The 23,090-nt window shown below is 39.4% G+C and overlaps 1 protein-coding gene across 1 annotated transcript in view; it reads right to left on the bottom strand.

Annotated features, from left to right (window-relative positions):
- Nucleotides 1-12,501: 12,501 nt before the first annotated feature.
- Nucleotides 12,502-23,090, bottom strand: part of SDC2 (syndecan 2) — a 108,181-nt gene continuing 97,592 nt past the window's right edge. The window contains exons 3-5 of the mRNA XM_011372898.2: nt 19,477-19,610; nt 14,715-14,847; nt 12,502-13,764 (exon numbers count right to left, since the gene is read on the bottom strand). Coding sequence (XP_011371200.1) covers nt 13,601-13,764; nt 14,715-14,847; nt 19,477-19,610 — 431 coding nt within the window. The 3' untranslated portion in view covers nt 12,502-13,600. The remainder of the gene's footprint in view (nt 13,765-14,714; nt 14,848-19,476; nt 19,611-23,090) is intronic.

Here is a 23,090-nt window from a genome sequence, read left to right as displayed (position 1 = left end):
TAAACTCCCATTTTTATTTAAGCTTATTTGAGTTAGTTTCTACCATTTGCTTTCAAGAGAGTCCTGCTTTACAGAGTGCCTGACTTGGTCTGGCTATCCTAACAGCTCCTTCATCACCATGGCTAAGATTGCTGAGGACCTATAATAGCTCTTACAGTTACGTTCCAGTGGTTCAGAAAATTACTCCGGGTTCCACTTTGTACTTTCCACTCTAAACTCTCTTGCTCTGGTTTCTTATCTCTACTTTCATCCTGTGGTTTGGTACCTGGATCTCTTTGGATTGACACTTCACGGTACATTGAGCTTGGGCTTCTATTTCAGGTATCGTCTGAGCAAAATTTCTCCAAAAGCTCTGGGCTGTACCCTATTTATCCCATGGGCCAGTGTCTCCAACCTTTAAGCCAGACTTCACTCCATAAGCAAGAACTACTGAGCCATTTTGACTCTTCAGTGGCCCCTGAAGCAAATCTTGCAGGTCCTTTTAATGCATGTTCACTTTCTTTTGGTGTTGTTGCCCCAGGCTTTAACTTATGTTACTCAGAAAACCCAAAGGTCAAAACTCTCTCTGTAGTCCACCAAAATATTCAGATAACTTTCCCCAGATTTGGCAATAGGAATTTTTGGTGAGAAAAAATAAGAAAAAATAAACTTTTATTAAATGGTTAGTCATTCAAATAAGGAAGAACTAAAAACTCACATTGCATAAGAAGACTTTCAGCCTTATAGGAGTATGTCCCTATTATGGGATCAATTGTGTCTCCTCAAAATTCACATGTTGAAGTTCTAACTCCCAGTACCTTAGAATGTGACTGTATTTGGAGATAGAATCTTTAAAGAGGTAATTAAGTTAAAATGAGGTCATTAGGGTAAGCCCTAATCCAATATGACAGGTGTCCTTACTGGAAGAAGACAGTAGGACACAAATACACAGAGGGAATATAATGTGAACACGAAAGGAGATGACAGCCATCTACAGCCAAGAAGAGAGGTCTCAGAAGAAACCAGCCTTGCAGACACCTTGATCTTGAACTCTTAGCCTCTGAAATTGTGAGAAAATAAATATTTGTTTTTTAAGCCATCCAGTCTCTGATACTTTGTTGTGGTAGCCCTCGAAAACTAATATAGTCCCCTATCACTTATTAGCAAACTGACATCTCTCCTCACCAAATCCTTTGACAATTGGAAATTCTTCTTGGCTTTTTCTCTCAAAAAATACCCACAAAAAAGAAACCCATGACATTTATGGAATTACTACTAAACACTTTCTTATTCAGCCAGTAACTAAAGGATGGATCTGGAGTCTCAGCCATTGGTGGAAGAGGAGGTTAGTGGTGAAGCACCAGTATTCTTCTCCTCCAGAGTCAATTATGGCCCCTCTTCCTCTTTTCTCCCTCCTTTCTCCTTCCTGAACAATTTGTGCAAAAGTCATTAGATGGAGCTGAGCAAGTGTATATGTTTGTGTATGGAGGGTAGGGGTGGGGTGGAAGCCAGAACAGTGTGCTGAAGCCAGAATGGGAGGAGGTAGGAGTCCACACAAGGGTAGCCTGGCCCTAGCCAGTGAGGAAGGCATTTATGTAGATGGGCGGCCTGGTGTGAGGAGTTGAAAGCTGAGCAGAGTGAGGTGATTCTCCATGTGGAAGGGGACACTGTGTGGTATGTCATAGCCAGAGCAGGGTAAAGAGTGGGTCCCTTCCCCACAGGGGTGAAACCAAATGTAAGATACTGAAGTCTGAAAGACTGAGGAAGACGTCCACATGACAGGTGGCTCAACATAGTGTTGGAAGATAAGAGGGGTAATGAAGGCATCCACATTTGGGGGTTGCTGGCATGATATGTTAAATCCCCAGTGGGGTGAGGATGATGCCCACATAGAAGGGTTGGGTGGAGTGAGGTGGCAGAGCTTAAGCTGGGTCAATAAGACATCCACATGGTAGGCCGGCCAAGTGTGGGATGTTGAAGCCTAAATGAAGAAGGGCAGATGGGAGATTGGTTACATAGAGATGGATTGATTAGATAAGTAAATGTATTCAGGATAATGAGTTTGGTGTCTCCTTGTTAGAGAAGGAAATTATAAATATAGAAAGGGGAAAACTAGAATGAACTCTGTGGTGTTGGTTTAGAATTGGAGATAACAGTGCGAACACACAACTTTTTAGATAGAGGATGGATGGATGGATGGATGGATGGATGGATGGATGGATGGATGGTTGGATGGATGGATGGATGGACGGATGGATGGATAGATAGATAAATGATGATGATGATGATGATGATGATGATGATGATGACGACGACGATGATGATGATGATGATAGAGATAGATGATAGATAGATAGATGATAGATAGATAGATAGATAGATAGATAGATAGATAGATAGACAGACAAAAGATAAAAATGAAAAGTGTACACATACACATATGCACATTCCCTACCTTTGTGCAGAGATCTGGGAGCAGTGACACTCCAATAGCAAGGAGTATACTGTGAGTGCCTAGGTTTTGATTTCTAAAAACTATTTTCCACTGAATGACACTAGGGATCCTTGGGGATAAATGGCTGATTCTAGATCAGTGGCTAGGGAAAGTACAAGACAAGCTTGAAACCTCTTTTTATACCAGAAAGATTGAAGAATTTATAGAAAAGTCACATCAAAGGACACAGAAGCCAGCTTGAAGGGACTCCCACTAGCCAAATATGAAATAACATAAGCATGAAAATAAATATAGTAAGAGATGATAACCTATTAAATAAAATAGAAATCTATGGTTCTATATAGACGTAAATAAATAAACAAACGAACAAATAACAAACTGAAAGTATGAGAAGAAAAAGTATGATAAGATATTTACATAGTCTTAAAGTACATCCCCATAAAATACTTACTAATTACTAAGGGAAAAATGCCTGGGTGGCAGATGCTACCTCAGTCAATGGTCAATGTTAACATCATCAGTAATGGGACAAATCTAAATCTTATGCTACCTGATGGGATGCAATGAAAAGAATACAACATTGGTTCTGTAATATTTCTGCCAAAGATGCATAGACCGATTCTAATCATGAAAACACATCAAAGAAATCTAAATGGAGGAATATTCTACCAAATGACTATCCTTTAATCTCCACAAATGTCAAGGTCATAAAAGTCAGAAAAGATTGACAAATATTCCATATCAAAAGAGAGTAAGAAGACATGACATGAAAACTCAACACATTAATCCAGACTGGATCCTTCATCTAAAGGACATTGTTGGGGTAACTGGGGAAACTTGAAGGGGGTCTGAGGATTAGGTGGTAGCGATGTGTCATTGTTAATTTCCTGACTGTGGTAATGTGAAAGAATGTCTTTTTCATAGGAAATATAGACTAAAATGTCTGGACGTAATGGAGCGTCATGTCAGCAACTTACTCTCATGTGCTTTAGAAAAGAATAATTAATCACTTGCATGGCAACTTTCCTGTAAATTCAAGGTCATTTCTGGATTTAAAAAAAAAATGTCAGGATGCAGGACAACTAGCCCAGTCTCTTCTACAAATCTGTATCATGAAAAAAGGAGTAGATGCAAAGAGGCTTATGGGACATCACAAGCAGATGCTAACATAGTCCTGGATGAGATTCAAGTTTGAATAAACAGTGATAAAGCACGTTTTAGAGACAATTGGGTAATGTAAATATGGTTTATTATTAGATGAGATAAAATGTGTTGAAATGGAAAAGTGGAGGTCATTGACCAGAAAAAAAAAGAGGTAATGGAACAGTAGCAGTAGTATGTGTCATGTGATCTCATTCTGTGAAGAAAAAAGGAGAAATACAAATACAAAAAGTTCTAACCTTAGCACTGGTACTCAATGATTAGCAGGAATACTTTTTTATTCCCTTATTTTTCTTGTCTTTTATATTCTAATATACAACAATGTACATGTCTGTTTCTGTAGCAGCAAAAGATAATTTTTAAAGTAAAATTTAAATTGAAAAAAGAGAAAAGAGTCAATGGGGTCAGTATTCACAACATTGAATAATGCACATTTTTATCAGCTGGGACACATCAATGTTACAGAAGATATCTAGGGAAAGTCCCTGAAGCCTCTCCTTGTCTCTGGCTTAAGGTCACTAACTCTGCTACATGTTTCTGAGAGGTGCCTAAGGGGTGTACATGGCTTTATCATTTCATTTTAACACCATATAGAAATGCCTGTTATCTTACCTATAAAGTGGGACTAATACTCTGTCTCAGAAGGTTATTGGGAGTATTAATGAGTTAATATATTTGTAAAGTGTTGAATAAATTATTAATAGATACCAATAGCACCTCATTTATACAAAAATGAAATTTGTGATTAACTCAATTTTTTGTTTCATAAAGAGAATGAAGGAAAGATATAGCCTCCCAGTCTAGATTGGAACATGGTATTTATTTTATATTGTACCTTCTGTATGATAGGTACTATACTAAGTGCTTTACAAATAATAAAATATTAATCATCATAATAAGCCTATGGGATGGCTAATCCTATTACCTTCCCCATTTTATAGATGAAGAAAATGAGCCACAGAGAAGTTAATAAACTTGTGTAAATTTACACAGCCGGTGAGAGGCAGGGACGGAATTAGAACTAGGTCATCCACACTCTTAACCTCAGCGCATGCTGCCACTCTTACTGCCACATAACCAAGTACAGAAGAGAAAGCCAATTTATGTACCGGTCGCTTTCCAAAGTTTATTTGTAAGCTCATGTTTCAAGTTCTAATGCATTTCTCATCAAAAAAATATTGTAAATTAGGTTTGGTTCCAGGCCAACCTATTTAAAGAGGTTTTTAACTCATGACATTACTGATTCAGAACAGCTGTGGTCTCAAGACCAGCGTCCCTCTGAGCAGCGGATGGTGAACAGGTTCCATCTTCCTACCCAATTCCAATTCAGGTACTTGTGGCTGTACAGACTGCTGTCTAGAGTAGACTTATGAGGTTGGCCTTAATAGGAGAGCATCCTAGGATCAATTAATGATGTCTGCCGTAATGGAGGAGTAGGAAGAGAGGCCCCAGAGCCAGGCATTTGCAATCTCTGCCCCAGACCCTTTAAACCCTGACGCTAAACTGTAAGCTATGGTTTGTGACCTTGTTTCTGAATACTTCTCAACCTTGAGGCCTGAGGAGCCCAGGGACAGGGCAAGAATTCTGAGACCAAAGAGAGGAGGCAGAAACTGCTCGGCTCAAGGTTTCCATGAAGATGTGGGAGGGCCTGGGGAAATCAGTGGCTAGGACTCCTCTGATGGGGTGACAACAACTATTCAGAATTATGGGTAATTTGTAAGTTGAGTATACCTGTGTTAGCAGTGCTGGCCAAACCTTTCCTCAAACTCAAAAATATTACCCCAATGATTCGCATGCCAACAAACGTAAGGGAGGCAAGGTTTTAACATCATCTACTCTTGTGGCATTTCAAGAAGTTGTCAGCATGGTTAAATGACTCATTCCAGGTCACACAGTGAGATCGGAACAGCAGTCATGAGTTATATATAAAAGCAATGTCAAAGTAGAATGAAAATGAGTACATATAACCCAGCATGATGATCCCACAAACCACCCGCTTACGTGCAGGACTATTAAATAAGGTTTAAGATGGGTGGATCCTCACTCATTCTGCTGAGGTTTCCAGAGAGGGTCATTAGAATGCAAAACAGGCTCTGCATAGGGTTTGCTGAGGACTTATTTCTCAAGATAATCTAGAAAAAAAATTATATAAAGCTAAAAGTGAGTCCCAAGCTCAGTTGCATTTGAGAGAGTATTGTAGCCCAGCAGGCCCCCAAAATGTCATGTCAGCTTTCAAAGGCATTTCACAGTTGCTGCAACAGCACCATTGGAATAAATCCAAGTGGTTTTAGAAGCAGCCCAGTCCCTTAGACATAGATGACACTGCCAGAAGCAAAATAAAAAAGGGCCGTTGCCTAGCTTGGCATCTGGGTCCTGCAGCTGCCAAATCATATCCATTAACCATGCCAAAGTAATCCACAGAGAAATTCCCAGTAAGGGGCTCAGTGGCTCAGCAAGCTAGAAAATTGCCTGTGTTGTAGGCAAGCAATGGGTTCCTGTTCTCCAGTGTCTGCTGAGATTGCCAAGTACTGGAGGCAAGTCAGTAGAAATATTTCAGTTCCTGTCTTCTTGTTCATAATATGGGCACTGCACTCAGTGTGTGTGCGTGTGTGTGTGTGTGTGTGTGTAAGAGAGAGAGAGAGAGAGGGAGAGAGTGGGGGGAGAGGGAGGGAGGCGGAGAGAGAGAGAGAGAGAGAGAGAAGGCACAGAAAGGCAATGATAAAATGAATAATAAAGTTTTTCCCACATTGCACATTGTTCAGAAGACAGGGTTAACATGATTAAATGAACTAAAAAGAGGGGTAGGGGAGGAAATAAAAAAGACTCTGGCCATTTCCTAATCTCTTATTCCAGAATGACAGTAAACTGTGACGCAAGGATTGAAATCCTACCTTGAAGGAAGAAAAGGCGTGCCTATTTTGCTAGGGAGAAAAAAGTAAAGCCAAAGCTCAGGAAAGTTGGCCAGACCAGGCAGAAGCTCTTCTCCCATCTGCACATCTGCCTTGGGCTTTTCTTCTTTTCAGACTGTTGCAAGAAAACAGATGGCTACAGAAGCCTGAATTTTAAATTTATGAATGGAAATTTTAACAGATGTTAACAATCAAGATGGCATATAAGAATTTTTTTCATACCATGTTTACAGCCCAGCCTTCTTCACATAAATGGAAGAGAGGGTCATAAAAAGGGTAGTTTTTGATCTCGGGACAGCATGGATCCGGCATGGTGATTATGGAGCACAATAACGGAAATATTGGAAGAACAAAGGAAGAAAACACTAATAAGTTCCCTTTATAAATGTTAAATATTTATCTACAAAATGATAAAATGTATCTGCAAATATACCATTAAACCCATCAGAGTACTTTCTGTATTTTAAGAAGGCAAAGTTCAAGCCTAAGGTTTTAACAGATATCCGTGAACACCTACTTACTTGAATTCTGTTTAGACTTTTGACATGATATAGATTGTTTTGTTTCGTTTGGCTGAAGGTCTTAGGCATATGGGGCCTTACTAAATTTCAGAGAGGAATTAAGTAAGAGGTTGGTAAGAGAAGTCTGGTGATGTGTGCATGCATTAATCATCCAATGCTGGGAACTGGGCTAGGTACTAAGGGCAGGTGGGCAGTGACAAATGCATCCAACCTAATCTGGGTCCTCAACACACTTAGAACTGAAGTCAAAAGCAGATACATGTAACACAAGGCTGGAACAAGGTGTATGTTGAAGTAACAGGAGTGAAGAGAAAGGAGTGAGGTTGATGGGGACTGGATAATGACAGTGGTCTCTGATATCCTAAGTAAGGAAGAGTCTAGACCTTGTGCCCATCTGGGAGAAGAGTATCACCTAGAATTTATTAGCAAATCCTGTTGGCTGTACCTTCAAAATTGGGGTGGTCATAAGGTCTGCAAAGATGGATCATGTTAACTTATCAGATATTATAAATGTAATGTCAATAAGCCATTTATTTTGTTTCACCTGTATTTTCAGACTTTGTGGCCAACTTGGCTCTTCAGAATCTGATCGCTCTCACCACTTTCATCTACCATGAGTATTGCAATAACCTCACCAGGCTTCCTGCTTGTGTTTTTACTCACTTTCACCACCCACAACCAATCTATTCTCAACAAAATAATCAAAGCAACCCCTTCAAAGTGGTGGTTCTCTGTGGGGCCCTGGACGAGCAACAGCAGCTGCACCTGGGTAAGTTGTTAGAAATGCCAGTTCTCAGGTTCTACCCACCTATAGAATCAGAAACTCTGGTGGTGGGGCCAAGAAATTTGTGTTTTTAACAAGTGCTCTAGTGATTCTGATGCCTGCTAACGTTTGAGAATGAGTTTTAAGCGTAGGTCAAATAATGTCACTCCTTGGCTCAAAATCCTTCAATAGCTCTCCGAGGTCATTATGATGGCTATAAGGACATACATGTACCATCTAGCCCATGGATCCTTTACTTATTGCCCACCACTCTAGTCTCTAACTCTTTGCAACCTGGCTATACTCAAGGCCTTGGGCACTTGCTGTTACTTCTGCTTGGGATGCTCCCCAGCATCTAAGACCTCGTTCTCCTGCCCCATCATGGTTTAATTCCTCTTCACCTTCAAGCCTCTGCACAAATGTCACCTTCTCATTGATGTATTACATATTTAGTGTCCGTCTCTTCCCACAAGACTGTAAGTTCCTTGAGAGCAGGGACTTTGTTTTGTTGGCTCCTGTATTCCCAAGGCCTGGAACTGTGCCTGCCTGGGACACAGTGAGTGCCTGGAAACATTTGGTAAAAGAATAAGTGATCTTGTATTGAGGTTCCAGCAGATCCAGATATCCTGTTAAGTGCATCATCTCATTAAAAGTGTGTCAGTTAATTCCCACAAGCTGATGCAGTGGATGTTATCTTCATTTTACACATGAAAAAAAAGAGGTAAGTGAAAAACAAGTAATGCATACTAAAAATTTTTTTAAAAATTAAAAAGAAAGGAAAAGACTAAAATATGGGGTTATCAGAAAAGGAAACTTTTCATGATCTCCAAGTTCTGGGTCTGACATGGAGCCAAGTCCACCTATGTTTTGTATGTCTTTACTGTTTTTCCTTGCAACTGGTCTGGACAGAGGAAATGCAAGCTTACTCTGGTGCTTACCTAAGCAGAATGTAATTAGGAGGCAAAAGTACTGTTTTCAATGACCCCAGAGCAAGGCTACAAGTGGGAGAATTCCTGTTTTGTTTGCTGATATGTTCTCATTATAAACATGGATAATAGAGATATTTTCTGAATATTCAAATAGCTTACTCCTCTGTCCAATTACTTTTTTTTTTTTTTTAAAGCAGTTATTAATGACCTGGTAAAAGTGGATATTTTAACATGTTTATTAATTTGCTCTGATACACCATAGAGATTTTTTCCTCCTTGCAATTAAAGATTGTTTTTCTGCTAAGCATTTGCCAAAATGAAAATCCAGTCCTGTGACCAGTGCTAAGAGTAAATCTGGTAGTGGTTCATCTAAAAAGATAGACTGTGATAGAAGGCAGACCAAGGGCCATCCTCCTCATCTATGGATTTACCTCTCCAGATGATCTCATCTGGTCTCATGGTTTTTAAATCCCATCTACATGCTGTTCACTCCTAAGCCATCAGCTGGGGTCCAGGAAGGAAAATAGAACCCATGCCGGTAATGCAATAGAAAGAATTTAATCCAGGGAATTAGTTACAAAGATGCTGGAAAAGCTGTAAGGACAAACTGGAGAGGGTGAGATCACCCAGAGAACAGCAATAGCAAGAAGCTGCTACCCTCCCTAAGGCTGGAGAGACAAAGGGGGGAAATGGGGTTTATGAGAGTTTAGGAACAGTGGGAGCTGAGAACTTGGAGGAGAGTGCACCCAGAGGGAATTCAGACTGTAGATGAGACTCGTTAATGCTAGAGATGCTGCCCAAAGCAGGCACTGGGGAAAGTATTCTGGCTTTTCCCTTCCTCTTGACCTTTAGTCTTCTGCCAGTACATTCTACTGGCTGAACATTCCCAGAATCCATTGGCCAAGAAGCTTGGGAAATGTAGTTTGCATGGGTCACCTCTCTCCCCACTCCAGCTTCTATATGGAGGAGAGCAGGGAAGAGAAAAAAAAAAGTCAGCATACTAACAGGCAAATGATGGACACTACCCCTAAATTATTATCTCCAGCTCAGATCTCTTCTCTGAGCTCCAGATTCTGTCAATTGTTCACCTGACACCTAGTCTTAACGTGGCCCAAGGGAATTCGTTTTATCAGCCAACTCCCTGATATTCCCTTTCTCAATATGACTCACACAGCTCAGCCAAAGATGTCAACTTTGTTTTCTTTATTTACTACTCCTCCAACCTTTTAGCAAGACCTGTTTACCTACTTTCTCAAACAATCTCTCTCTAGTCTTCTGTCTTTATTATAATCATGTTAGGTCAGGCTGCCATCGCTTCTGTCCTAGGTAACAATGACTTCCTCACTGGCATGCTACCCACACTACGTCTTCTCTTCATGCACGTCCAGTGGTCAGTTCTTGAAGATCTTGAGGACAAGTGTAAGGAGTCAGGACTTTATTCTAGGTGCTACAGGAGCCACGGAGGGGAATGATACAATTTATATCATAGAGATTAGCCTAGCTTCCTTGAGGGGAATAAAATATAAGAGAACAAAAATGGAAGACGACCAGTTAGGAGGCAATGTACTTCTCAGCCCTCTTATTCAACCTCTTGTACCACTGTCCCCTTGTTTTCTCTGTCAGCTAAATCTAAGTCCCTGGAAAATGGACAAATCCCAAATTTTACTACTGTCATAAAATCTTAGCACTTAAGAAAAACCTTAGTGATTACTCAATGCAGACTACTCCATTTGTCATCTGGCTTGATGAATTTTAATCGGAAACCTCTTAGGGTCTCATTGTTGTCTGCCAGAAGCTTAGAAACTCAAGTCCGAGATTGTGTACCTTAATGTCACTGCCTCTTTGAACCAAATGTACTAGTAGATTTTTCTACCATCCCAATATATAATTACAATAAAGCTGTAAAGAAGATCCTATTTATAAAATTGATCCTGCAACATTTTTAGTTTTATATTTTTGCTAGCTCAAAAATTTTAAGGTTTCAAAATGTCTAAGATAGCGAAGAAATAAGCTCCTAAAAACTATGTCATTTTTGCACCTGTTTTAGTAGGAACCACCACCATTTGTAGAACATTTTAGCTCTTTAAGGCAACCAGAGTAAGGCAATTATGTTCTTATTTAGCTTAGTCTCCTAAACAATACTACATCCTTAATAAGCAAGTGCATTTTGTCTAATTTGCAAAAAAAGAAGTGCATTATCAAAATACCAATTCACTAAACATTTGATCTGAAACTATTAACTTTTGACATTAACAGATGGCAATTTCTGCAAATTTGTCCAACCTAAATTTGATTTTATTAACCAGGTTCTAATCCTGAAGTTTAGATACTCATGCGCTTGCAGTGGAAACTTTTCAAGAAACATGAGCTCATCCCATTTCCCGCCATACGCTAAAAAAATGGGACAGTTGGAATATTGCAGGTCTCTCAAACACAAAGCCAAATTCACACAAAGGAAATTATTTACATGTAGTTAAGGAAACAGGAACATTTCACATTGGCTTTAACCATTTGTAGTTGACCAAAATTTTCCCAAACTCAGTAATCGTAACTAACACTTTTTATAGCACTATTTACTGCATCTTGAAAGTAAAATAAAACTAGGCAGAAAACATACAGTTGAAGAAAACTGGATGTCAGTCTATACAATGACTTTTTTACTTTCAGCATGACAGACTTTATTTTGGCACTTTAACAAATATTTTGCTTTACAGCAGTGACAAAATATTTGCCAGAAATTTTCTTTTCCTGGCATGGATATTCCAAGCAGTTGTTATTCTACGAACTGAATTTCACTATGCTTTGTGCTGTTAGAGGTATGCCCGCTACATTCTTAACCTCTGTAACTGAGGGGCATCATGCAGCTTTAGAAGGTACTATCGCTTCCTTTTAATCACTCCGACGTAGAATGATTCTAGAAGTGATGGGGCAGGAATCTGAGAATTAAGGCCATGAAGAATTTAAGTAAACACTGTTCCAAGTGTTGCTTTAAATTTTTTTTTAAATGAGTTCTATGGCTATTCCAGGAACTGTTCTCTAAATGAAATATTCCTATTTTATGAAAAGTAAACTATATGTTGGAAAGGTTGCTATTTTTGCTGTCTTCTTCCTACTTTGGTGGCTCACAATTTAAAACAAAATTAATGGTAAAAGAGAAAAAGGAAATGTTCAGTTAGAAAGGAGTACCCAGGCAGGGTATCCTCACCCTCCCATCTCCTCCTCAGGCATCACTGCTTGCCAGCAAATTCGATGCTAAGCAGTGAGGCCCTCCTTTTAATGCATTGAGGCTCCCTGCCCGCCTCTCCTTCCCTGTAGTGTGAACTATGGAATCCCCTCTATTAGTTCTTCGGTTAAGCTTCAGGAGAGATTTGGAGCACAGTTTCAAAGGTAAATCGACCTATAAAATTGAACCTTATAGATACTGACACCAGGAAAGCCCCCCTTTAGTTCTTTGGAACTTATAGCCCTAAAAGTTGTTTGCAAAAGCAGACATCTGTCTCAATATTGCCGTCAGCTCTCCTATAAAGGTTGCAGACTTCACAATTCCCACCCTGGCACTTTCCCAAGATCTATAGCCCAACACACACAGGACCATACATTCAGAGTTCCTCTGGCCAATTTGGAGTGAATCTGGAACAGCCTCAATGATGAGCTCTTTGGTTTTGATTTACAGGCACTGTGAAACACTCAGAAATCAAACCCATGTCATCCTTGAGAGCAGACGGTCATTAGCAAAGGGGAGATGTACATTTGATCAAAATGTACAAAATTTATAACAGTGACATTTTCAATATTAGGCCACATGATTTATTCAGTAGTTTTTATGTTCCCAAATTACAATTTATGTCTATTCATAAGACTACAAAAGTTACCATTAGAATTGTCTGTGCTTATAAAATACCCACTTTTTTTAACTGTTATATATACTCATTAACACCAGTCTGTGACGAGTTACATAGAATCATAGGCACTTCAAAGGCTTAAAAAGACGTTTACAACTTAAATGCATTTTGAAGAACAAAAACTGATTTTTCCTTAAACCCCTACTCGTACCTTCAAATTGCAAGAAATTAACAAAAACAGTGGCCAAAGGAATCTGCAGCAACTTCTTAAAATACTGTTAGCATCTTTGGGTTTGCTGAGGCTTGTCAGTAACTCACATCAAATCCTCCCAAAAGAAGATCTGATTAGATACATATGACTAAACAGTTTTCTGGTAACAATCCAATTTTACACATTAATTTGCTGTTGCAAATCTGCCTGAAGCTACAGGTAATGAAAAACAAAGCAAGTGTAAAATGGATAGTCTGACACTTAAAAATTTATACAAAGAGGAGGTTAAAGTTTACATATTTGAAAATCACATATACACTAAATTACCATTATCTGAATTATCCAAAGACAAATTGCACCGTAACAGCTACAAAAGGCATAGAGTTTTGTTTTGTTTTCCAGGGACAAGAGAGGAGAGCAGAGGAGAAGAGAGGAACAACAGATAAATTAACAAAGTAAGACCAACTTGGTAAGGTTAATCCGAGACATGCTGATACAAATTAAACAGCTTTTCATCTTTGAACCATTGAATAAAAACAGTCACTTCATATTTGCGCATAAAGGTTTAAACTGATTCCATGAGCGTTGAGAATTTTCATAACATAATATTTTGCCACTGCTATTCACAGAACACGCAGATGTTAAGTTTTAATTTTATGTTGTTCTAAAGAAATACATGAAAAGTTTTAAATACAATGGGATTTTATCATTAAAGTGCCAGAATGGCTCTTTAATGAAAAAAACAAAAACAAAGATCTTCATTATTCTATGCAAAAGCTTTATTTTTAAAAGTTCAGTGATCTCACAAATAGAGACACTAAGTGGGAGTTTCACGCATAAAACTCCTTAGTAGGTGCCTTCTGATAAGCCGCACTGGATGGTTTGCGCTCTCCAAGGTCATAACTTCCTTCATCCTTCTTTCTCATGCGATACACCAACAGCAGGATGAGGAAAATTGCAAAGAGAAAGCCAATAACTCCACCAGCAATGACAGCTGAAACACACCAAAAGGGAGATTACTTTTAGGAAGGATTGAACAGTTGCAGAAATAGCTTTGTCAAACCCAATCTATTTACAACACTTTTATAAAAGGCTTAATTTAACATGTCCTCCCAAAATTTAAAGCTGGATTCGATGAAGCAACCAGGCAATTGTGCAAATCTGACACTCCTCAGAAAGGTACGATACTTTCTTTGATTAGTATTAATAATACCATCCAAAAGCCTAAATAAGAAAACTCTGGCTGTGAGCTCAACTAATTATTCCATACTTTAAAATTTTTTAGTCTTTTCAGTACTCACACTTTAAAGTCTAATTTGCTAATTGCTTTTTCAATAAAAACACAAAACATGATATAACTGACTTAAATTTTATAAGACTAAATAGGAAAAAAGCATGCAAATTTTTTTCTAGACTTGGGAGTTGGGATTATCCTTTCAAGGATTAAGTGTTCTTAAATCTTGCAAATCTTCCCCCTTTAAAATCAAATATTAATACTTTCATCAGGTAAGTTACAATTAGAGAACATCCTTAATATGCCTTGCGTGTTATTTGTGTCAACTGCCTTCCCTCTGAAGAACTTTTCCTTCTCTTAAATTTATTTTAAAGTCAGAATGGCTTGGAATAAGACTGGTTGATTTTCACATTCTCCTACCTGCCACATCCAGTTGTTCGGGACAAATTCAGATCTTGATTCCGCTCCCCGCCCCCTCCGCCGCCAAAATGGCTGGCCAAGGGGTGGGGTGACCAAGCAGACAGAAAATAGAGACAACACTTCCCTAACTCCTGCCTCTCATTCTGGAATGAGATCCCCCGGCCCCCAGACTGCTTTCATTAGAAAAGTGACATCCAGCAAGCTTTGCCTGCATCTCCAAATCTCACTTAGACAAACACAGAGGCCTATTTAAGGACCCTTTCACCTGACTCCTACACTAGGATACTCACCTGCCAGGACTTCCGTTCTTTTAAAGAGATTGTCTGGGTGCTTCTCAGTATACACATTTGGACCCTCTTCAGCTGGTTCCACTTTTCTTTCTGAGTCAGAGGGGTGAACTTTCTCATCGATTTCTTCAGGTGACTGGTATGGACAAAGGGAAAGATTGTATAGATTTTTGTATACTGTGCTAAAAAGAATAGAAAAGTATATTTCGAAGTTTTTTTTTTTTTTTTCAAACAACAAATTTAGGAAATAACTGGAATAATCGTCAGTTTGTGTGATGAGGGGTGAGTCCGATGATAAACCCATGTAGTTTATGGTTTTATATAATACCCATCACATGTACAGGCAAGATGGACAGTGAGTTCATAATAAGCCTAAATAACACGGTTAGATTGTTTTAGTTGGCATTTCATAGGATCTCTACTTTCTCGCCACTCCTCTGACTTCAGGCTTCCATTTCTCTCTGTCTGCTTCAACCTGGAAACACTGTCCCAATCCTCCTTACTCCTTCATCTCTTTGCTACACTGGGCACTGTGACGACAGCTTTCTTTTAAGCGTTCCTTCTAGGTGTTCTCCAGTGGTTCTTCCTGATCCCACCATATGGGGAGCAGGCCCCTACACTTACTCTGTAATCCTCCCCTTTAGTTAGCACTCTTTCACCTTCAGAAAACCCTAAATTGGAGTTTCAGGGGACCTGGGTTCTGCAAGTAGCTCCTGTGTGACCCTGAACAGCCAACCATCTTTATTAGGACTCTAAGCTGTGGCCCAGTTAAGTGACTGATTGCTTTCCGAAGGCCAGAATTCATCCAATATGGCAGCCTGATACCTGTAGACGGTTAAATAACATAAGAAAAGATCTCACCTCCCTGGGGTGTCTTAAAATCACGGGCATTTCTAGAAAGGACTATAAGCTAGAACAGGTAGATCCATTTGAACTCCAGAGTATGTAAGGTCAATGGGTTCTGGCCTCAGTGAACAGAGCACTAAGTTTTCACTGAAGACAGTATGTAATAAAGAGTGATACAGTGTCTTACCTTCCCAAGTTGCAGGAAACCCTGTACTCACTGAAACCTCAACATGCTGTGACTTTCAAAAAGCAGAGGCCATGGAAAAATTATCATTTCACAGCTGTACAGATGTCGCCCAAATTCTACTATCCTCTTGCATTATTGTGAGAGAAAATATGAAAGGTCTTCCCAGGCCTTAATGCACCAAAGTAAAGCAGAAGAGGGAAGCTTAGTGGTAGTATTTATTCTGCTTGAGTTTTCTCCATTATTCTCATGGAAATCCCATCACTAATTGGCTGCCTGACAGAAGGACAGACAACTCAACAGATAAGAGAATGGATTATCTGGGTACTAATCAGAAACCTTTTCATTGCTTGTTAGCGCTGCTACTACAGGTTAGGAAAGGGAAGAGAAAACTCAAAAAGGTGGATTCCCAGGTTTGTGGCTAGGGAAGGAGGTAAGCGCATTCTGGAGGCAAGTGAAATGGACACACAGTACCTACTATGATATTAGAGACTGAGTTCAACTTAACTACCGCTCTTATGATGAAGTGATTCCCCCTCAGGTTTTTTGAGTCCCTAAAATCATTTGAGAGAGGTTACACTTCAGTTCCCCCTAACTCAGCTTCCAATCTAGCAGCCAAGAAGCAGCTTGCATCCCACGGGTCTGAGTGTGGAGACAAGAGGTCTCTAAGAGCTGGGGTCACTGTGCACTCAGAGGAATGGTCCATCAGTGCACAGCCTCCGGGTGCTCTGGATGGAACATTCATTCTTTAAACTGGAAAGTTTTATTGTATGGAAGCAGGGGCCTGACTAAGAAGAATTCTTTCCAGAGTAGAGAACGAATCTGAAATATCTTAACTCTAGTATATATGTGCAAAATGAAAGTACAAAAAGGCAGCAGAGATGATTAAATGAAGCCAATTAAAGACCTGGCACATCCACGTCTAGTTGTTTAAATGCCATGAGAATGTAATGGAAGTAAAAAATTAAGAGCAATGCTCTGCATGAACAAATAACTGTCCTTTTTATTTTTTTGTCACATAAATTTATAACAAACTAGATAGACTATCTATAACGGTGACATTAATGCCACTTTGAGACCCATTCAAAAGTAAAGTTTACATTAATGGTATCCTAGAGGCAATGTTTAATTTAGCTGTGCCATGTAACTACAAAATAGGAAATTTAATCACTATTATTAATATTCATTATCAATATTATCAATTATCAGTACTTAGAACAGTATTTGACACATAACGAGTAACACTCGAATCTCCTATGAATGAATGAAATTTTATTATGACATTGAACACAAATGATACTAGGAATATAAATATATTAAAATGTTTGGAGATCTTAAATTTCCTTAAAGCCATTTTAAAAAACTTAACTCAATTTTTAATCCATTGCTATGAACTGACCAAAACTCTACATCAGATTAGGTTTGGTTTAGGATACTACTTTTTATCACTGAAAGCAAAAACTGTTACCTCTAGCAAGTGAGCCCAAATGGTCACTGACTTCAAGAGATTCAGTCGTGACAAACAGTCAAATAAAAATGTGGTAAAGCCAAATGCATCTTCAGCAGCCATACTGGATAATTACGGCCATATGCTCGGAGGTGGTCGGCCATCCTACCATCAAATGCACCTGTTACTTTTCACGTGTCTCCTCGTCCTTCTTTCTTTCATTCATTCAACTTGTTACATTTATGGAGCAGCTACCATGCGTGGACTGGCACATGCCACGAATGTCTGCCTCTATGCTCACAGAGCTTCTTCTTTCTTCCTATCACCTGGCCTGTGAAGTCAGTCAGCTACTAACAGTTAACTGACCCTTCTTACTCCTACAGAGAATACTCCAGTCTGGAGAGGGTTGACCTGGCTTCTGCATATCTGCAGACACCCATCCAGCTGAGTCATTCACCATTCTCTTCACAGACACTGGGAGGACAGAGGAAGGAGGACGGTGGTGGGGGAGAGTTGTTGGGGAGGGCACTGGAGGACAAAGACACTCTAGTGAGATCACAAAAATGAAAGGCAGGAAGCCTGCCTGTGTTCCTGCCCGCAGAGAGGCACGTCTTACTCCAGAGAATGCCTGTCACTACCTTCATGACACAACCTTCCACATCCTATCTGCTACTGAAGCTTGGCAGCACCTCATTTCTAACCATAGATGGGTGAGCTCCAAAAAGAGACACTTGTGTTTCTTAGTTTCTGTAAGCAGCATGCTCCCCTGGACTGTCTACAAAGTCTACCACTAAAGTTATTACACACGCTCATCTGGAAGTTGTCTTGGTCTCAAGTGCTCTAACCAAACTCAGTTAAGGTTCACAGAGTGTTCACCAGGTCATAGGGGCCACATTACCCACCCTCATATTTAATTTCCTCAATGATCCATGAGGAGTGGGCTCAGAGAAGCTCAGAAACTTGATCAGATACAGGGTTTGAGTAACTTAGGCCTTCTTCAGACTTTTAATATTCATTTTACAGCTTATACAGCTTACCTAGTAGTGGGTGGTCAGCTAATTGCCATATAATGTTAGGGCCAAAATCACATGTCTCATGGGTTTCATAAGCTAGTAGTTTTGCTCTAAGGCCAAAAGCATTATTTCTTACTAAGTCAGCTCTCAAAATGAATATAGAGAGATGTACTCAGATTCATCATTATCATTGAAAGAGGTCAGAGTTCATATACCACTGATGGTGGGCAGTAGAGACTTTAAGAAAAACATATTGTGACCAGTATCTGGAATCTCCTCATTCCATAACCTATTTCATCTGAAGTTCACAATGGTTTTAACTCAGAACAAATTCTTTAAGAAATGAAAACAAATTTTCTCGGCTTGAGCAAAATAAATGGAAAAGGTTTTTCCTCTTAACTTGTCTGTGTGTTCCTTAAGAAGGAGCACCCTTATAGATGTCTAACTAATGTACTGTATACTTGAACCTAACTTAAATAATTTTTTTTTTTTTAAAAAGGAGCACTCTGTAAAGAATATTCATATATAAGCTAGGCCTGAATGATAAAAGTGGTACGTAGAATGAGCTGCAAAGCCATGAAAAGACATGGGGGAACCTCAAATGCATATCACTAGATGAATGAAGCCAGTGTGAAAAGCTATACATTGTATGATTCCAACTATATGATGTTCTGGAAAAGGTACTACTATGGAGACAGCAAAAAGATCAGTGGTTGCCAGGGGCTCAGAGGACACAAGGGAGGGATGAATGGACAGAGCAGAGAAGACTTTTAGGAAGTAAAACTGTTCTGTATGATTCCATAATGATGGGTACATTATACGTTCATTATACGTTCATTACACGTTCGTCAGAACCCACAGAATGACAACACCAGGAGTGAACCCTAACATAAACTATGGACTTTAGGTGATAACGACATGTCAATGTAGGTTCTTTGATTATAACAAATGTACCACTCTGGTGCAGGGTGTTGATATCGGGGGAGGCTGTGCATATGTGGGGGCAGGGATATATGGGAACTCTCTGTACTTTCCACTCAATTTTGCTATGAATCTGAAACTGCTCTAAAAAACAAAGTCTATTTAACACACAAAAAAGTAGGTGGGTAAATGTCAAAACATCAAGACTAAGTAAAAGCCATTTAAATAATATAATGAAAAAAACATTTGTCCTCATATATTGTTAAATGAGGCTTCTTAAAAGAACCATTCTTGGATAATTAAATAAAGGAACATTTATAGTAACCTGGTAATGAGATGAAAAACAAAACACACCTTTGTCTGAGCAGGTACCTTGTTCTGTATCTTCAGCGTCGTGGTTTCTGCTTTTGGAACAGCACTAGTGAACGGCATCTTTGGAAGTGGTCGAGATGTTGTCAGCTCAGGACTCTCTACATCCTCATCAGCTCCTGAAAAAGGAAGCAAAGGTGAGCTGAGTACATGAATCACATTTCCACATTATCAGACAACGCAGTCTAAGGCTGACACTGACAGAGCCATGTTCTTTCAAAATATCTGCTAATCAAGAATTCAGTGGTGTAGGCGTAAAAAAATAAAAAATAAGGGATTGTAAGCTGACAAGGTCCTTGCAATCTGTGAGGTTGACCAAGGGTTGCCTTGCCTAAAATAATTTAATTAATTAATTAATTAAAAAAAAGAATTCGGCAGTCTTCATTGAAATGAAGAAGTAATTTCGAAGTGGATATGTGGGTAGCATGGCAATTTTTAAAAATACTTTTACTGTCTTGAACACTCTGAAGTAGCCCTTCTCTCACCTGCAGTGATCAGTCTCTCCTGCTCAATGAGATTTCTTCCCTTCTACATGCTACAGTTTCTATTTTAAAACATGAAACAAGGGAAAAAGGAAGACTCTCCCACAGCTGACCCCATCTCTGATGGAGCTGCTGCTCCCCTTTTCCAGTGCCGCTGTGGGTTCTCACTGGCTCATTTCCTCACCGTCTACTCTAGTCTCTGCTCTACTCTCTCTCGTCAGATTTTCCCTGTCGTCATACTATTGGTACCATTTTGTTAAGTGGGTGCACAATGTCCTTCATATTGCTAGATCCAATGGCATTTTCTAGAGTGGTCCTCATCTGTGGAACCTCCCTGCACCACTGGACACTTGTCAACCATTATCTCCTTCTTGATACACTGTCTGGATTTCTATGACTCAGACAGCATGGTTTTCCCCTCATCTCTCTGGCTATTTCTCAATCTTCTTTGCAGGATCATTCTCTTCTACCTGGACACAAAATATCAAGAATTCCTTAAGATTCAGCCCTAGGCTTCTTCTTACTCTACATTTTTTATCTTACGCATGAACGTGGCTTCGATTACCACCTATATACAAATGAAACCTAAGCTTATATATTAGTTTATACCACTCCTCGGAAATTCAGACCTATATATCCACTGGCCTACTTGACATTTTCACTCGAATGACTCCAAGGTACTATACATCTCTACCATGTCCCAAATAGAAATCATCATTGCCCTCCCTCCCCCTGGTAAGCCTGATGTTACCCCGCACTAAATGGATCCCTTCATTTCCTATAAACCACAACCCTGACATCCTCTTCCTTACTGCCATCAAACCCATCACTCAGTTCTCTCGATTGTACCTTCTTAACACCTCTCCACTCTAACATCTTTCTACAGTTCCAGGGCCACCGCCCCAACCCAGGCCACTGTAGTCCTTCCGTGCACCAACATAACTACCCTCTTCCCAAGAGCCTTTCAGCCCACTGTCCACAAACTGGCTGTGACCCCATCATCTTCCTGCTTAAAACTATGACAATGGCTCTCTACTGCTTTTCAGATAGAAAATGCCTAAAGCCCACCCTTGCCTACCTTTCCAGCTTCCTTGAGCAACGTTTTCCCTGTCGTCCCCTATGGTCCAGCTGTGGTCCCCTCATCTTGTGCCAGAAGGCAAGCCTTGTTAATTCCTCACCTCTGGACCTCAGCGCAAAAGTCATTCCTCAGGAAAGGCCTGCCTTCCACATGAAGTCAGAGTCTTCTGTTAAATGCATTTTTAGAACCACCTTTCTTACCCTAATTGCATTTATCACAAGTTTGTAATTATGCATTTATCTGTATAACTATTGAATAAAGTCTCTGCTACTGGACTGGAGGCTCTATAAGGCCAAGGGATTGCATCTGGTCTGTTCCCCGAGTGCCTAACAGAGTCCCTAGCACATGCAGGCTCTGATCCAGTATTTGTTCAAACTAACCACCAACGGCCATCTGGGCACTTTTTTTTTTTTTTTTACCTTTAACCACAATAACATTTGAGAATTTCTGATATTCAAATATGACATTCTTTTAAAATTTATCATTTGTCAAATTTGTAGCAACTCAAATAAACTCAAACTCTATAACTCAACTATCCTGTTTCCTCAGACAGGAACAAGGGATGAAATACCTCCAAATTCCTCCTCACAGAATCATGTAAATGACATAAGTGGTTTGAAAAGTAAGAGCTAACATGCTGGAAACAGTACAATAGCTATGACTACAGTTCATTTTTTAATATTTTAATAATCAACTGTCTCTTTTAATTTCAGCATGTACACTCATTATACAGAGAAGAAAGGGCAGGGTAAATATTGGAATAAATATGGGATTTGGCATTTACAAACAAACTAACAAACTTAGTACTGGTTCTGGCATTTATTAGCTCTGTGATCTAAGGCAAGCAATGTTTGAGTCTTAGTTTCTTCATCTGTAAAATGGGGAAAACAATAACTAACTCCCAGAGGTGCAAATGTGATATATATTTGAAAACATTCTTTACACGTTATGTAAATATGTCATTAATAATGATGGCTCCAGAAATACAGTGCTCTTTTCTATCAGCTTACTTAGTTTTCCTTCAAACTTTTACATATAATATGCTTGATTTGCTCCTACGATGAATCATTTTCTTACAAAAAAAATTTCAACGAGAAATAAAAAAATTTCTCATTAAGGGCTTTCAAGAGCCCCTTGGTTCACAATAGTTCCAAACATGAATCACCAAACTAGGGCTGTGGAGAATCTGTTGAGAGAGAGAGAGATTCTATAAAGGAAAAAATTCCCTGAAGCCAGTGCTCCTGAAGTTAGAGACAGAGGAGTGGGTCTGCCTGCCGCAGGCAGCTCTTTGGCCATATTTATTACCTTTAGCAAAAAGACTGGCCCTCTTGCCCAAACCAGAAACCCGGGAGCCCCACTGACCACATTTCCCTCATCCTTGACTTTCAGCTCTACCGTCCTCTCTGCCTGAGACATCCGGGCTACCCCGGAGCCCAGAGCCTGCTTCCATCTGGGAAACTCCTGCTGACACTATCTTGGCCAGACCAGCATCTTCATCGTGGAGCTGTTTCTTTCTCTATATTCTCACTGTTCACTGAATCTCTTCTTTTTTTAGAAAATAGCATTTTCTTCTACTTATAAAAAGACTACATGTCAACAAAAAAAAAAAGAATACATTTTCACGGATGAAATTTCAAAACATGTAAATACAGAAAGGAATAAATAAAATTATTCTATGATCAGAGAAAGCATTGTTAAGATTTTTATTTACTGATATTGATGTGTTCCTAGCACCTGGAATGGTATCTGTTCTCCCATGTGGTAGGTGTTTATAAAAACTTATTGAATAAATGAACAAACATCTTCTGAATCTTCTCATCTTCTCAGTTTTTCATTTCTGACACAATAGCTCCACTCTCTGAGGACTCTCCTGAGCTCTCGGAGTGTTCCTTTTTAATAGTACTCTCTTCTAGTTTCACCATGAAAACACCGTCCTATGTCTCCAAATGTAATACATTTTTTTCTGTAAGTTCTCTTCTCTCTGTTTCTGTCCTCTCTCCATTTTGGAGTGTGGGGAGGTCTCTACTTTTTTTTTTTTT

This window comes from Pteropus vampyrus, unplaced genomic scaffold (assembly GCF_000151845.1).
Source record: "Pteropus vampyrus isolate Shadow unplaced genomic scaffold, Pvam_2.0 Scaffold215, whole genome shotgun sequence".
Taxonomy (NCBI): domain Eukaryota; kingdom Metazoa; phylum Chordata; class Mammalia; order Chiroptera; family Pteropodidae; genus Pteropus; species Pteropus vampyrus.
Note: the sequence above shows the minus strand (reverse complement) of the source record. Positions and strands in the feature narration are given on the sequence as shown.